The sequence below is a fragment of the Mirounga leonina genome, unplaced genomic scaffold (genome assembly GCF_011800145.1).
Source record: "Mirounga leonina isolate KUSES-001 unplaced genomic scaffold, KU_Mleo_1.0 Mir_173, whole genome shotgun sequence".
Classification (NCBI taxonomy): Eukaryota; Metazoa; Chordata; class Mammalia; order Carnivora; family Phocidae; genus Mirounga; species Mirounga leonina.
Window position 1 is genome coordinate 24,639,843 of NW_023270447.1, and position 17,419 is coordinate 24,657,261.

The 17,419-nt window shown below is 41.3% G+C and overlaps 1 protein-coding gene across 1 annotated transcript in view; it reads right to left on the reverse strand.

Moving 5' to 3' along the window:
* Positions 1-10,834: 10,834 nt before the first annotated feature.
* The window catches only part of SAMD13 (sterile alpha motif domain containing 13), a 39,456-nt gene continuing 32,871 nt past the window's right edge, over positions 10,835-17,419 (reverse strand). Inside the window, exon 4 of the mRNA XM_035018160.1 lies at positions 10,835-11,266. Within this exon, the coding sequence (XP_034874051.1) occupies positions 11,123-11,266 (144 nt within the window). The 3' untranslated portion in view covers positions 10,835-11,122. The remainder of the gene's footprint in view (positions 11,267-17,419) is intronic.

Genomic DNA, 17,419 nt, shown 5'->3' on the forward strand with positions numbered 1-17,419 from the left:
GAATTTGTTTGGGTATTGCTGAGAACCATTAATACATTAAGAAAGACAATAAAAAGATGAGGATGATTAATAACCAATATAATGCAAAGCATGAAAGCAAGAGGACCTCCTTGGTAGGCTATGAAGAAAATCTACAACCAGATGATAGAAAAAAATTAGGATCAGGCCTAGGACTTAATTATAAGAAGAGCAGAGCTCCAAGGAAGATTGAATTTTCAGTTCTGAGAGGTCCACACACCAAGGTCAGGCTCCTGATTGATGCACCTGAAACCTTGAATCTTCAGATTTCCCTGAATTCTCTGGGCCTGCAGAAGTAGACTACTCTTCCCTGTTAAAATCTAGCACTGCCACCCTTGCCTAAAGACAATGCAAAGCCTTCTGCATGTCCCCTTGGAGTCTATTTTCACCTCCCAATCAGGATACCAGACCTATAAATAGGGTCAAGTTACATCATATACCAGCCAGAGACATGCTTGGACTTATAAGGTAGGAAGGGGCTTACAGGCCAAAAGAGTGGCAAAGATTCAGTCAATGTGTACGAGAGCTGGAGGATTATACATGGGAATGGATCCTGAGGGTTTTGGACAAAACCTATCAGATTTTCATTTTTATTTTTTTAAAAAATATTTATTTGAGAGAGAGAGTGACAGTGAGAGAGAGGAGGGAGAGCACTAGATGGGGGAGGGGCAGAGGGAGAGGGAGAAGCAGAACCCCAGCTGAGCAGGGAGCCCAATGTGGGGCTTGATCCCAGGACCCTAGGATCGCTACCTGAGCCAAAGGCAGATGCTTAACCACTGAGCCACCCAGGTGCTCGCCCCCTCGTCAGATTTTTAAATCAAGAAGAAGAACAGAAGCACTTTCCATTCACATAGGATGGCCCACTGTATACATTTATGGTCTCGCTCTAGGACTACATTAATCTCTTACTTTTTCTATCCGGGACCTGGACCATCTGGACACTCCACAGAACATCACATTGGTTCATCGTACCCATGATATCATGTTAATGGAACTGGAAAAGCAAGAAGTGGTGCTTGTACTTTAGAGAATGGTGGAGAAACCTATCAGGAGCCCACCATGTTAGTGAAGTTTTTGGGAGTCCAGTGGTCTAGGACAGGAGTTGGAAAAATCTATCCTACCATCTGTTTTTGTAAATAAATTTTATTGGAACACAGCCATTTGCTTAGGTATTGTTTATGTATTGAGTAGTTGCAATAGAGACTATTTGGCCTACAAAGCCTAAAATATTTAATCTCTGGCCTAAATAGGGAGTTTCATGACCTCTGCTCTAGGGTGTTCCAGGATATCTCTTCCAAAAGGCACATTACTGCATCTCAAACTTTCTACCACTAAGAAGAATGCACAGTGCCTGGTAGTCTTTCCAAGTTTTGGAGGCATCATATTTCACTGGGATATTCCAATGGGAATACTGGTCCAACCCATTTACTGGATGACAAAGTCTTCTAGCTTTGTGTGGGGCCCAAAGCAGGTCCAGGCTGTGTGCAAACATTCCTGATGCTTCAGCCATATGAATTAGCAGACGCTACGCTATTAGAAATGTACCTGACTGAGGAAGTTATTGTATTGGGGTTTATAGAAAGCCCCAGTAGGAAAATTACAACATTGACTCCTACAGTTCTGGAGCATGCCATCTATAGCCGAGAATTATTCACTATTTGAAAAATAACTCCTGGGGCACCTGGGTGGCTCAGTCATTAAGCGTCTGCCTTCGGCTCAGGTCATGATCCCAGGGTCCTGAGATCAAGCCCCGCATCGGGCTCACTGCTCAGCGGGGAGCCTGCTTCTCCCTCTCTCACTCCCCCTGCTTGTGTTCCCTCTCTCGCTGTGTCTCTCTCTGTCAAAATAAATAAATAAAATCTTAAAAAAAAAAAAAAAACAGAAAAAGAAAAATAACTCCTGGTGTGTTATTGAGTCTTGGTAAAGACAAATGTCTGATTATGGGACATGGAGGGACTTTGTGTCCAGAGCTGTTCATCATGAGCTGGTTTCTACCAAACCCACCAAGTATTAGGGTTTGGTGAGCCCAGCAGCAATCCATTGTAAGATGGAAATGATAGATCTGGAATCAGGCACAAGTAGGGCTAGAGGACACAAGAAAGGTATGTGGGACCCGACCTTCATGTCATCTACTAGTGTTTCTCCAGCACCTCTCACCCTTACGGTCATAAGAGGAGGGGACTCTTATGACAGCATTGAAGGGAAATCCTCTCAATGAATAAAGTTTTAGGAAATGCACCAAAGGGTCATCTAAGAAAGAAAAGTGTGGAAAGAAAGTGGCCCTAGGTAAGAATATATATAAATTCATGGGCAAATGCTTGGTTGGTCAGGCTCCTGGAAAGAAAAAGATTGGCAGATTGGGAAGAAGGAAGAGATCTGTGAATGGAACTATATGTATTAATTATGCTTTTTACTCTCTGTATCTTATGTTTTGACATCTTGGTGGGCCTCACAGACCCAGTGAGAGATTGCCCCTCCCAAGGGGTAGCTAATTCCTAAAGATAGGAAAGTTACTTGGGAGCATTCTCTCATGTCTGATCCAACCACCTCCTTTATCTAACTCACATACCAAACCAATATTTCTTCTGTCCTAAGTCAACCCAGGGCCAGAAATCAGACAGCTAGAGAAGAGACAGCTCCTATGCCCCAAAGCCTGACAGAATTATTCAAACCAGCCAATCCTAAGCTCTTCCCTGGTTTGCCTTTCCATGGAAACCTCAATAAAGGTTCTGTTCTAGGCTTTCCCCTCACACCTGCTTTTGCTTTCTGACCAAAACCAGATGCTTCCCTTGTGGCCCTGCATGGTATGGCATGTCCCCTTTTCTCAGGAAATGTAAGTAATAAATTCTTTCTTCAATGTCATCGGCTTCTCCATTTTATCACTCAGTCGTCTTTATAAATTAAGACCTGGGCAAAAGTCACTGTGGGAGTGGACATTTAAATGTGAGGATCTTTGTATTGCATAATGTCTATCAAAGAGTACCAATCATGGAAGAGGCACTGACCAATTAAGTAGACAGAATGACTTGGCCAGTTCATGTCAGTCAGCCTTTGTCACTGGCAATCTCAATGTTGGCATAATGAGCTCATGAATAGAGAAGCCATGACAGCAGAGAATGAGGCCATAGATGGGCCCCAGTGGGATTCTGCTTTCCATTACTGATCATAACTGTTGCTCACAAGCATCCAACTTTCCAGCAGTAGAGACCAAAATCAAGTGAGAACTTGATATGGCACTGATCCTTGAGAACACTAAGCAGCTACTTGGCAGCAAGTTGAGTACATCGGACCCCTTTCACTCTGAAAGGGGCAGTGCCTTATCTTAACTAGAATTGCTACGTATTTTGAGTGTGGTTTTGCTTTTCCTGCCTACAGGGACTCACTTGGCAGCACTGTCTAAGGGCTTACACAATCCTGCACAAGATTATTCAGATCAAGGGACCATGAGACCTACTTTACAATAAAGGAGATAATGATAGTCTGTAAATGACCATATGATCCACTGGTCCTATCACATACTGTACCATCTGGAAGCTGCTGACCTGATAAAGTTGATGGAATGGCCTTTTGAAGGTACAGCTGGGGTGCCAGCTTGGAGATGATACTATGTGATGATGGAGTACCATCCCCCAGGGTGTGATATATCTCCTAAATACTTTACTCTTATGTGGTGCTATGTCCCCAGAAGGTAGAACACATGGATATGTTAACCAAATGGTAAAAATAAGAGTGGCCCCCTCACCATCATTCCCAGTGACCCAGTTGGGAAATTTGTGCTTTCTCATCGTCTCAACTCGGCTCTGATTGTGTAGAGGCCCTATTCCTAGAGGGAGGATACTTCCACCAGGGGACATGGCGAGAGCTGTTTAAACTTAAAGCTATAGGTTTGTACAATGCACAAACTTGGCAATTCTCAAGAAAAACAGCTGTTCCCAGCCCACTGCACAGTCAAGAGACAATCAATCAGACTGAAACCTTAGAACATTTATGAAGAGGGGAAGAAACTGTAGGACAGGACAGTGTTGTGAGTTTTCACTGAATGGTGGAGAGAGCAGTGACACATATAACTCATATTATTTGATTCTTAGAAAATCATAGAGATTGCTGAAATAAACTTCTAGTCAGACTTGTTTACTTTACATAGGCAATTCAACCAACAGAAGTTAAAAGACTTGTACAGGGTCTTACAGGTAAGTCAGTAGCAGATCTGGGATCAGAACCACAGTCCAGTGTTCTCTTCCTCCTCCAATGTGGATTCATAGCTTCAATGTTTTCCTTTTTAACTCTGTGTGGGTTAGGCTAATGTTAACTCACTCTGCATTCTGCATGCACACCATACAGAAGGCTGATGAATAACCTACAGACATTAGGGTAGCTGGGAGAAGTCACCTTAGCATTAAAAATTCATTATGAAATCTGCCCAAATAGATAATTAAACAGACTGATGTCAACCTAATTGGCTCAAACTAATGAATGCAGATCTACTTAGATTTTTAAATTAAAAAAATTTTTTTTGATGTTTGTTATTGACCCACATATGTCTTCATTAAAATCACAAAGGTATCAGAGGTCTCCCTTTCATTAGTCTCACAAAACCTTTTTGAATGTCATTGAATGTTCATTTTGAATTAGGGATGAGATGTATTTAGAATTCACCAAATGCCTCTAACTTCTCTAGGCCTTTGGGGGCCAATAGAAACTTATATGCATTTTGCTCAGCACATTTCCCTCAGCATAACAATTTTTCATGGAGCTTAAATAATGCAAATTTTTTTCTTTTATGGTCCTTATGAAGATAAAGTATCTAGAACCACCCAAAATCCAAGGACCTAAGAAAGTAATTGTTTTATCTTTTAGCAATATTAGAATGCATCAAACGAACAGTATTTGGGTTGAGCATATATTTGTTTGTTAATTCTGTGACTGGTCTGGGCTTGAAAAATGGAGTGAGACCATTGTAATAAAATCATACTTTAATGCATTTTTCCTGTTATACTAATGACTGTACTATGTACTCTCATTCAATTCTCCATCAATCTTGAGACTGGTATTATGGAAGTCTTCCTATCTTCCCACAGTATCCACCCTCCTGTCTTTGTTTAGCTGAATACGCAGCTGTCTGAAACAAACACTACAGCTCCCAATCTCCCCTGCAGCTAGGTATGGCCAAATGACTAAGTTCTTGCTCAAGAAATACAAGTAGAAGTGCTGTATGCAACTTCTGACAACAGGTACCCTTCTTTCCTTCTTGGCTAGAATACAGCTGTGATAAATGACACTTAAGCTGCCATCTTGGACCACACAGGAAGCTGTGTGTTGAAGATGGTGGAGGAACATACTAGGAAAACAGTGGGACCCAACGACTGTGGAGTGTCTATCCTGACCCTGATCTGCTTACCTTCAGACCTCATCTGTACAGTAGGGATAGCCTACTTGTCTAAGTCGTTGTTATTTAGGTTTTCAACCGAAACTACTCTTAACTGATACACTTGAGCTGTTCTATCCTAATTGAGATGTGCTCTAAGTGTCAAATACACAGTGGCTTTTGAAGACGTATCTTAAAAAAGATTGTAAGGTATATCAATAATTTTGATATTGATTATGTACAGAAATGGTAATATTTTGAATTTATTAGATTAAATAGATTATTTTTCTTTTTACTTTTCTGTTTCTTTTTACTTTTAAAAATGGGACTACTAGAAAATTTTAAATGCCACATGCGGCTCCCGTTATATATTTATTGGACAGCGCCAGGCAAGTGTTGTTCTGCTCTGTCTCTGTCTCTGCACTAGAGAATAGGTGAGGTCCCTGAGGCCAAGAGGAGCCATACAACTACCCGAGTTCCCATGTCTGGTAAATGATGGGGCTGGACTCAAGCTCAGATCTATGCGGAGCAGCCCCAATGCTCCCACCCACTATAGCACAGTGTATCTCAACTGGTGTCATTGGGTTCTGGTGCAGGAGAGAGAACACTGTCCCAAACACTATTTCTTATTTATTTATTTGTATGTATGTATTTATTTATTTGTATTTTAATTCCATTATAGTTGACATATAGTGCCAAACACTAGTTCTTAAAGGCAGGAACAGCTGGTTGCTGGAAGAGTTTTACTGAGTTTGCCTCAAAATATGTTCATAATCTGATGAGCTTTATAATTTTATTTTCAAATTGTGTATTTCCCAGCATGTAAAAATAGAGTGTAGCCCATTGAAAAAGGAAATGAAAGACACAATTTACTGAAAGATTCTGTTATCTTTAATTTAGAAAGAAGACATTTACTTGCAAACGTTGCCATAGATGTCTCTGCCCCATGGATGACAGGACTGGAGAAACTTGTGGAAGATATTTCCTTGGTTGCTTTACTTGACTCTTCTGGAAGCTTAAGGCCTCGAAGCTCTGTGATCTCAGATGCTTAGATGAGAGCACATTCTATCTTGTCCCCTTATTTTGTTGTTTGTAGGTCTCGCTTCCCCAGGCCATGGCCTGCCCTACAGGTAACACGTATGTTCAGTATTATTGACACCTATATTCACCGACCTCTTTTCCACCTCTGTTATGGTAAAGGTGGTAGCTCTGCCCAGTAACCTATTCCGTAGAAGTGGCGCACGTTTTCTATTTGGAGATTGCCTAGCATCCCCAGCATTCCTGATGTCTCCCTAAAGATAATGGTAGACAGGAACACTCTGCTTACCTGAGGTGAAGAGATATCAGCCTAGCCCCCTACTTGTGGGCAGCCAAAGACTCCTCTTGCTTTTACTCACAGGGCCCTCCATTATTCTGTCCCAGGGCTAGGCTGGACACGACTGTTTCCTTGAGGTTCGCAAAGATATAACACAGCCACAGTCACCAAATAACCTGAGATGTGATCATTTTAATCTTTTTCTCTCTTTGTGGAACTGCCACGACTGGCCAGAAATGGTACCCAGGCTACTTAATTACCTATGGAGCTACAGCATGAAACTAACAAGCTGCTCATTAGTGCACCCATTGCTTTCTCTTTCCTTCCTGTGGCTTCTGTTCCTGCTTTAGCAGCAGAATTATCAAGTTTTCTCCTAAGAAGCATATCTGTCCTACAGCAGTCAGCTCTTTGAACATTTAACTTCATCTTCCAAATCATTACAGAAAACACTTAATGGCTCTGTGCCCAGACATGACCCCTGCAGATCCCATTTGCAATGACCGTCAAAGGCAGATGGATCGCCACCAGTAAGTACTCTTTGCATTTGGCTTCCAAATATAGGAGTGGTTGGGCAACTGAGGGTCATTAGACTTTTCCAAATTAAATTCCTTCTATGATCTATTTCTCTAATGCAACGGAGGGACAGTATGTGCCCCGACACAGTGGATGCTAAGTTTAGAGGGACAGAATCATGCTCACATAGGGTATTTGTTGAGGAAAGAACAAGGAGACTGCCACCAACTGGTCTCTGAATATGAAGATCTTTCATATTCATCATGTCCATTAAGTATCAAAAATGATGCTCAAATCTGCTGTACATTCCAATGCACTATGCCACCTTCTCCTTTCAACTACATCTACTGATAAGTTCTAGTTCCTGAATTAACTCACACTAAGGAGGCTCTCTGTGTGGTCCTTGGCCTCCATCAGCGGTCTAAATTTCATATACCTTGTAATGAAAATGTAAAAGGGTGCAGTTGCTGGCTGCAAGGTATTAGGGAATTAAAAGGACTGTAATAAATTGAAGCTTTCAGCCTCACCTAGAAGAATGCAAATGTAGTCCTAAGAACACACACGTACTGTACTGGCTGAAGGAAAACATGTCAGCTTAGATTCCACTGAAAAGAGACAAGTTTGTGACCTCGCCTGCAAATCAATTCATTATAGGTCCTTCGTAGAGTCTGAATCCAAGGCTCAAATGTGGGGTGGGGCGGAGAGGTGGAGTGGCAGTTAATGTTTAAAATCCCTCACGATTCTGATATCCTGTCTGCCCCTCCGGTTGAGAATAATCAACTTCAACATTAAACAATTCTCACATAAAATATATTGGCACCAAGACATGTTCATTCCCACTTATGCTGATGAAGTGCTGGCCCATGTGTGCATTTGCTACTAGCTGCAGACCCAGATCACATTAACAGAAATCTGGTGGGATCGGAAAGGAATCAGACATTTCTGGTTTTAGGGCTGTTTGGAGGCAAAGTTTGCCTACCTGCTGAATTTCAAGTGTTACCAGCCCTCCGGATGGTCTTGTTTTGATAATATTTCCTTTTCCCTGAATTGGGGGTGGGGTGGGGTGGGGAGAAAGCACCCTCAGTTATTGCCAAGACATTATTCTGGGTGTAAGAAAGGCAGAGTATCTTTAATTTGCTAATTTTGCCTGAAAGCTGTCAACAGAGGGCTAAGAGATGATTTTTTTCAGTTTGCTTTTCAATTAAGATTATTTTCCTTTCCTTTCCTTTCCTTCCCCACCCCCCCCCCCGACAAGCATTTATGGAGCAGCCTGGGTCTAAAGCTTAGTTGTGTCAGGTTGGGCTTAGTGAGCAAGGCTTCCGGTAGTTGGGAAAGGTGGCTGGGATAAAATCATCTAGAGACTGAAGGGAGTATAAGCTCAAGTTCAAATCTGGAGAAAAATACAACTAAAGACATACTTTCAGTGACATTTGCTCCAAGTATTCAATGGCCAGCTGATGGTGGTGACAGGACATTGTCCTCTAATATCCCTTCTCCCTTATTTGTAAAATAATGGGACTTTTCTTTAGTTGGGCCCATGGGCTCTAAGGAAAAGAATATTTCAAGCCTCTCTTGTGCTTCAGTATGGCAATGTGACAGAATTCTGGACAGCAAGATATAAGAGGCAGTAGTATATATAATTTCTTGGAAGTGTCCTTAGAGAGAGGAAGTATGTTCTTTTCCCCTTTTTTCCTTCCTGCTGGTTGGAAGTCAAGTGGTGATGGGGAGAGCTGAAGCAGCCATCTTGGGCCATGAAAGGATTCTGGGAATAAACAGCATGCATGATGGAGCAAAAAGGTAGGAGGAATCCCTAACATCACGGAGAGCCATGCCATCCCTGGTCCCCCTGGATGTTTTCCATGAAGACACCCTTCTGTCTTGTTTATATTACCTGGCAGGGCGGGGTTGAAGGCAGGGAGGCAGTTTTAGATTACAGCCAAATCTTTTCCAGACTCATACATAAAGTATCAGGTGGATGTGCTGAAGTGGGGCTGGGACATTCTCATGCTATCCCTTTGAGGCCGAGAGGGGTCACATGTCATCACTATTACACCTGTGGGAAAGTCCTTCAGAGGGGTGAGTTCAGTTCTTCATCCCATTTTCCTTCTGTTGTATCCTGTGTCCCTTCTTTCCTGCCCGAGTCTCCGGCAGGTACACCTCTCACTTTTTATCACTACCACTCCCCACAGTACTTAACTATATTCTGCCTTTTAGTTTTGCATGTTCTGTAGACTGCGAGAACGTGGGGATGGAAAATGTCTCTTTTGTAACCCCTTCTCCCCCTTAGCATGCAAAACAAAGCATTACTTAAATTTCAGACACTCCACTCCATAATTGAATTAATTTGGAATGCATTTTTCAACCCCACTCATTACACCACTTCCTGTGTTTTTTCCACTCTCATCTTCAGATTTTCTGTTCTTTAGAGAAATTATCTTCACAGGAGACTGAATTATAACACTCTCTAAAATAGCAGCTCTTAACTTGAGGAAGGGGAAGATAGAAGAACTTCGGGGAGTCCACCAACTCTGCAAAGTTTTATATGTGGGAATATGAGCTTTTGCCTGGAGGGAAAGTACATAGCTTTCATCAGAATTTCCAGAAAATCATGACCCCCACTAGCCTAAAGAAAAAAAAGAAGAAGAAGAAAAATTCTTTGGCTAACATGACACCTAAAATTGGTTTTTGGATGGGGGCAAGAGAAGGAACAAGGCCTACTTGGACAATGCAGTTTATAAAGAAGATAAACCCACAAATAGATCAAAATGTTTTATGTATTGAAAGTTTGTTGTTGTTGTTGTTGTTGTTGTTTCGGCTTAACTTTCTTTCCCTGGTGTTGAGGAATAACCTTAATCCTTAATCCTAACTGAAGAGGCAACCAAACAGAAAAGATCAAACATACACTGGCAATAAACTGAAGCAATGCTTTATTGCGACCACAAAGCACCAATTCAACAAGGCATTGACACACAGAGATTTGAACAAATGTCTCTTTGAACAGAGATGTAGCAAGCTCGCTTTTTTTCAAGTTCTTAAAAACAAGTACTCAAACCAAGAATCAAACAAAGCATCAGAGCAATTAAAAAAATATTACACCATCATGAAGGAATATATATAAAAATATTCTGTACTAGTAACAAGGCTTTTTGATCTGTAACTCTTGGTAAATTCCTTCAGAAACAAATCAGTATAAATACAAACCATAAAGTGAAAAAATGCTTTCTTCTTTGGAAACAAAGAGCCAATCTGAAAGTAAATCTATGCAGAAAATACCATTACCCCTTGTGAAAGAAGCTGAATATGGATGGAGATCCCCAAGACACAACAGAGTTTCTCTTTTCAGAGGTTCTGCTCCTGTAGGGGCCATGATGCACATTCCTCTCAAACATTCCAGTATATCCCAGTGAAACCTTAATAAGGTCAAGTGGAGGACCCTCTATAAAAGAGGGTGTCGGCAATTCCATCCCAATAACGCAAACTCTAAGGAGCAGAGGGATTCAAGGGAGACAGCAAGCTCTCTCTCTTTTCTCCCCTTCCCCAAGTTTTCTTGTCTTTAATCTCCCTACATCTGTAACCAGAGGATCATGCCATTCAACACTTTTTCAAGGATTTTGGGAAAGCCATCTGAAGAAAACCCCTTTGGTGGGGAGGGGTGTCCAACCATGTCAAAGATAACTCTGTTTGACAAGCTCCACCAGGAAAACCATGCTGTCCACAAGTCATCCTTGCTCCTCCTGGCTGAGTTCAGGTCAGCCGATGGATTGCCTAGTCTATCCCATAGGATAACGTTTCATTTGACTGAAATTCTTTACATATACACATGTATGTATTCTGTTTACAAAGTTTCATCACATGAAACTAAATTATGTCATTATGTATTTTTTGAGGTCTAAGACCCCAATTTGACTATACTATGAAGAGTTGTTCTTTAGATGCTTTGTCTGCAGAGGTTTTACATGATACTCGTAGATTTTCAGAGCAGGCCCCAGTTTTAACTGAAGTCCTGTCAACACGTCATTTCTTGTCATCAATAGCAGGGATTTTCCATCAATTTCCTATAATGGAAGCAGAGGGTAAAACCAACATTAAGTCCAAAAGTGCAAGGATAAAGAAGAACAAAAGAAGTTCAAAGGAAAAAGACATACTGATTGTCCTCAAGCTAAAAACATTACTTCTTTTACTTGGGTCAAATGGAAAAAACGGACTCCTCTATTTTTATGTTCCATCTTCCACTTTTAGTTTTGGATTAAATACAATCCATAGCTGATCTCGTTTTCAAGATCACATCCCTTAAGTCTCATCTTAAAAAACTGACGGCAGGCTTGGCACATACACCTGTAAGGATTGGAGATATTGTTTCTGAAAGAAATAATGACACTTTCCATTTATAAAATGTATTGAAGTTTGTGCAAAATTTCTGTGTACTTAATTCCTAAAACAACTCTATAAATTAGGACAGGCAGGGATTATCAGCTTAATTTTACAGGCAAACCAAGGACCAAGGCAAGAAGTTAACGTGCCTAAGATCAAGAAGTTAGGCAAGGAAAACAGAGGATTTGAACTCATCTGCCTAAAGCCAAAGCCGATGTTCTTTCCATAACACCTGTTTCTCTTGACACTTGGAAGTAAATATGTGTAGTATAGGTGAACCAATGGGGTCATAGAATCCTAGGTTTTCTGGAATCTTGTCAATCACAACAATGGGCAGTGGAAAAATGATTCACTCGCTGTGAACTTCTTTCCTGTCCTTTAAAAGAACCATCCTGCCTCAACCCAAAAATCAACCTCTCATGTTGAGGGCCCTACCATGCTTCCTCTCAGTGGGTCCCCAAGATTCCAAATAAGGTAGTGAGGGGTAGAGCTCTCTCAGAGTCCACTTCCCACCCCCTTCAGATACCCAACCAGAGTGCCCTGGAGACCACAAAGCTTTGGGGATGAAATATAAACAGGCTTTCCACGAAAGGGATATGGATCCCAAATACAGAAAGTAGTTTGGAACTTTTGGAAAGGGATCACTGAGAAAGATGCCAAATACCACCTTATTTCTGTTATTTTTTTATTGTGGGGACAAGGGAGCTGGCTCTTAGGGGGCCTGGGCTCAAGAGATGGACCAGCTGTGCATGTTGGGTGAGCCTCGACATGTCTGTACAGATATATGCCTGCACCCTTCTCCCCCACTGATGGACAGACAAGGGGACTGGGAGTGTAACTGTAACTACATAAAACTGTGATTCTTTAGTACAATGACCCCAACAAGGCCATTCCTCCAAACTCCCTTGTGTTTTGCCCGGCTATGAAGAAAATGTGCTTTGTATGTGTCAGTGTGTGGAGAAGCAGCACTGGTCTAGTGGGCTGAAGAAACACCCACTTCCTGACCGTAGGTAAATTCCTTCCTCCTCTGTCTCCTTGGTTGGTAATGTGGGGATTTGGGGGTGTCTGACAGGATTCCGTCACATATTACTTTTGCAAATGCTTCCTGAGCTATGAGTTGTACGATTACTTGTCAGTATTCCTCAACAGGCCCATGGTCCTCATGTCATTTGCCAACCACCTACCATGAACCAGAACAGAAGGACAAGGAATTCCTTCTAACTGCTCTATGGTGTTTTTGAACTCTGGAAACCTTTATTTTGCTGACAACTAGAAAAAAAAAGGTCTCACATTAATTTGTGAGAGACAACTATTCAAAAACATGGCGCATAAAAAAGCAGTTAGTTGACAGGGCAAGAGTGGAAAATTATTTCAGGACAGAGGATTTGACTTTCCAACCCTAAAATATTTTCTCCTCCTTACGTGGCTAGTGAGCCCAGAGACTGCCCATCAGTAAAACCTGTAAGGATGAAAATTGGCAGAGGAACTTATGACATGCGGAAACCACAGTAGCAGTTCTGAAGGCACTCTGAGGTCACAGGAATCTGAATCATAGGTCCCTTCAAAGCTCACCATCTATCTTAGATGCACTGAGATGAAGATGGACTCACTTGGAACGCTTTAGAAAACAGCAAAGCCCTTCCTGCTCTCCATCTTTCCTTTGTTGTTGTTTGCTCATACTTAACTTCCTACATATTTTAAACGGGCATCAGGAAGAGATGACACTGCTTTCATTTCTACACAACAAGAAAACTTCCTTGACTAACTGAAAGTGAATTTTTTTTTTTTTATCTTCGCTGGCAAAAAAGTCCTTCTACAACTCAGCATTTCTGTCAAAAGCCAAGTATGTCTGTGAAAAATGCTGAAATTTGGATTTTATTTAAGACAAAATGGAAAATCAAGTTTCATGCTCCAATTTGATTTTCCCTTTGTTCAGTAGCCACACTGCAGTTCACCTCACACTAGGGCTGGTAAAAGAAAGCTCCATCTGGAAATCCTCATTTTAAAAGTTGGAAATGAATATAACTCATACATACAACAAAACTTTCCTCTTTGGTCATGACTATAGCAACTCAGATGAATGCCAGTGAAATACAACGTGATGGAAATGTGAGCTTCCAGGTCAAGCAAACTGCAGTCTGAACCCGTCTCCACAGCTTATTGTGTGACCCTGTGTAAAGGACCTGACTTTCCTGAGCCTCAGTTTCCTCACTTGCAAAATGAAAATAACCCCCTGAAGGATTCTAGAGATTAGAAATTATTCATTCACGTAAGGCACCTAGCACAGTGCCTGAGAGATAGGAGGTTCTCAATGACTACTAAGTGGCAAGAACAGGATGTGTTCCAATTCCAAATCCATCTACTGCTTCCTTTCTGGAAGTGTGTCCCTGCCTGAATGCCACCCTTTGCCAGAGGGATGTAGGCGTATTCCTGTTCAAGTTCAGAAGATTTGGTGAGATTAAAAAAGCTCAAAGACTACATCAAAAATTTGTCTCATAAAAATTGCAAACACAGAAAAGTTCCTTGATTAAGGAAGCGAATCATTTGTTACATAACTTCTATAAAAGACTGAGATGCAAATTAAATCCAAATTTTGCCAGTCAGCATGGTGTACTAGAATGAGCATGAGATTGGGAACCGGAAGACAGAGTTTCTGATGCAGACTCCATCAGTAATTTTCCACAAGCAGCCACTCCTCTGTACCCCAGTCTGTTTATTAGCATAAATGAAGGAGTTGGAGGGTGACCAGATCCAGTTAAATAAACATTAAAAAAATCCCATGATTTTGCATGTACATCATGATGAAAGCCAAAACAAAAAGATAGTTCACATCTTGGGATCCTGTTTACATCCCTGTGTTAAGGGATAATCATTTGTCAGTTTCAGTGAAACTTTGTACATGGCTTCTGTTTTCATGTAAGAGTAACCAAGTACTCGTTGAACAATAATATTTATGCAAAAAATCTTTGCCTACTTAATAAGTTCCAGCAAGTACTCATGCATGGAAGTAAGGTTTAGAGATGATAGGTGTAAATTTCCAATGAAGGCAAGACCCTAGATGTAAAAATAAATGAGTGGGATCCTTAGATGTCATAGCTCAGTAGATAAACATGTGTTTTAGAGTAAGACATTATTTTATTGCTTATTAGGTGGGGACTAGGCAAGTTACTTAATCTCTCTAAGCCTCATTTCCTTATCTATATGATGGAGGAAAAGTAGCTACTGTATTTCACTGCTGAAAGAATTATTGAGATAAACACAGGTGAAGTAGAATGCCTGATATCTACCAAGTACTCAATAAATGCTAGCTATTTAAAAAAAAGTATATATAAAAAAATCTTAACCCATTTACTTTTCACTCTTTCTCTCTACAAATGCTAATCTACACCTTGGTAGATCTTTCAACTGAGCCTAATTGTGATATGGTCCATTGGAAATGTATGGGAAGAAAGATGAGGTGGGAAGAGAAAAGAGAAAGAGGTTAGGAAGAGAAAAAGAGTGGCCATCAAGAAAGAGGAAACTGGTTAATAGCAAGGAAGGACAGGGAAAAAGTCAAAGAGAAGTCAATGGGCTTTCTGATGATAGGGCCCTGCAACTAACCCAGAAGGCCATATTTGTGGTGGTAGCCTCCACTGTCCCAAATATTGTGCAGAGGAGAAGAAGGCTCAGTTAGAACCAGAAGATGGGGTGGAAGCCATTATCTGGCCCATTATTTGTTTCCTCTGTGAAACGAGAGGTTTGGACTAAGCTGACTTCTGTCCATTCTAGTTCAACACACTCTCAGATTCCAATTCTGTCTTTGATATGCATCAGACTTACCAGCCTTATAGGAAAGTCTCCCCATGAAAGAACAAAGCACAGACTCCTTACCGAAGACGTGGACGAATTTGACGAAATAGGTTGTCTTTTTCCACTTCAGTCTTCCCTCTCACGTTTTCTAGAACTTTCTTTGTAACAACTCTCTTGCCATTCACTATCTGGCTACAAGTGGAGACCAGTCTGAAGTTTCCCATTCCACTGCTTACAAAGGGTACAAATGTTCCAGAGGAAGGGGGATTTGGTCTGGAGCCCAGGGATACAAATGTGGAAAATCCTGTGTCCAATATGGTGATCACATCAAAGAAGGAGGAGCGAAATCTCCTGGCCTTACCCACATGACCAATGGAAAAATAATCTCCTGAGAAGAAGTCTTTGTCTTCAAAGACATTTTGAAACCCACAGTGTGGCCTCTCAAACCGTGGTGCCTCTTTCAAGCAGTTTTTATCTCTGCAGTCACCTGTATTTTCCATTTTGATGTGGTTCTCTTTGGACTTGTCATAGTTGTTGCGTTTCTCGACATCAGACAAGACCTCATAGGCTTCTGCTACTTGTTTGAATTTCTCCTCAGCTGCCTCCTGTTTTCTGGGTTCTTGTCTGGATGTACCTGAAGAGCTAACTGGTGGTAAGCCTTCTTAATATCAGAGGGGGACATGTTTTGAGGCACCCTTAGTACTTTGTAGTAATTCACCATGTTTCTTTAAAGGACCTCTCCTTACCAAGACAAAGAGTTTGTTTTCAGAAGAACTTCCATGTACTTTTGGAAAGTAAGATCGTGAACTACTCCAGTCTACACCAAGACCCTTTGAATCTTATCATATAGTTGTTGGAACAAACTCTTCTGGAGAGGAAATTCCTCTTTGGTGTCCTCTACAATTCCCACCCCCTACCCTGCCCACCCCCAGCCCCCGACAGCTCAATGTTGGGGGGAGTGACTATGAGCTCAACATTATCAGCCAATGACTCTCAGCTGATGCTATGCTTGCCTTGCATTCCTATTGGTGGAAAATCAGAGGTGGACAATATACATATTAGGAAGACTTCACCTAGTTTAAAAAACCAACACTGAGCAGCTTGTTTACAGAAAAAAACCATCTGTGTGGCTCAAAAAGAAGTCTTTACCTCATTTGTTAAAGTAACAGTCAGAGCAAAATGGGTCTTGCCCTTTAATCTGACACAAAATCCATTTGGGCTCCTTGTGAGGGCTAATGCCTTCAGTGACTTAATGCATATTTCCCTGTTATTTAATATTTGCTGCTGGCATAAAGTGGGTGATAAAGGGGCTCTATTACCAAAAAAATCTTGTACACATTTCTGATGAAGGAAAAAGAATGAAACTTACTTCATCAAATGAGGAAACTGGGTTACAGAGATGTCTGCCTAGATTTAAAAAAAAAAAAAAAAAAACCCACCAGAATAAATACAAGGAACAGAATTAGAAGTGAAGGCTTCCCATGTATGGTCAGATTAGGCTTCTTCACTTCAGCTATCTTTATAAAGTTAGTCTTTCTGAAACTTATCTCGGGACTTAGGAACAAAACTAAGTAGCAGCATCACAACATCAGATGTTTTAAAAAAATGACTTTGAGGCTCAAGTGTAACCAGGGCTGCTGGCTGCTCTTTTTTCCAGGACCCACAGTTACACATTTCTCAGACTTCCTTGCAATTTGGCATGGGCGTGTGACCACGTTCTGGCCAATGTCATATGAAGAGATGATGTGTGCCTCCTCCTGTGTGCACCCGGCCCATAAGACCACCTACGTGTGCTCCTCCCTGCTCTTTATTTGTGCCAACTGGATGTCAATATCTGGATGATCTTGATCTGACTGAAGATGACAGAGCCTCCATCACTTTGGGTTCTTGAATTATAGTGAAGGAGAACACTCCCAAGACCACCATGGACTATTTACATGAATAAGAAATAAACTTCTACTATAATTAAGCCATTATACATCTTTTCATCTACTTGTGACAGCAGTTAGTCTACTCCAGTACACCATTTCCACAACTCCACCTTCAGT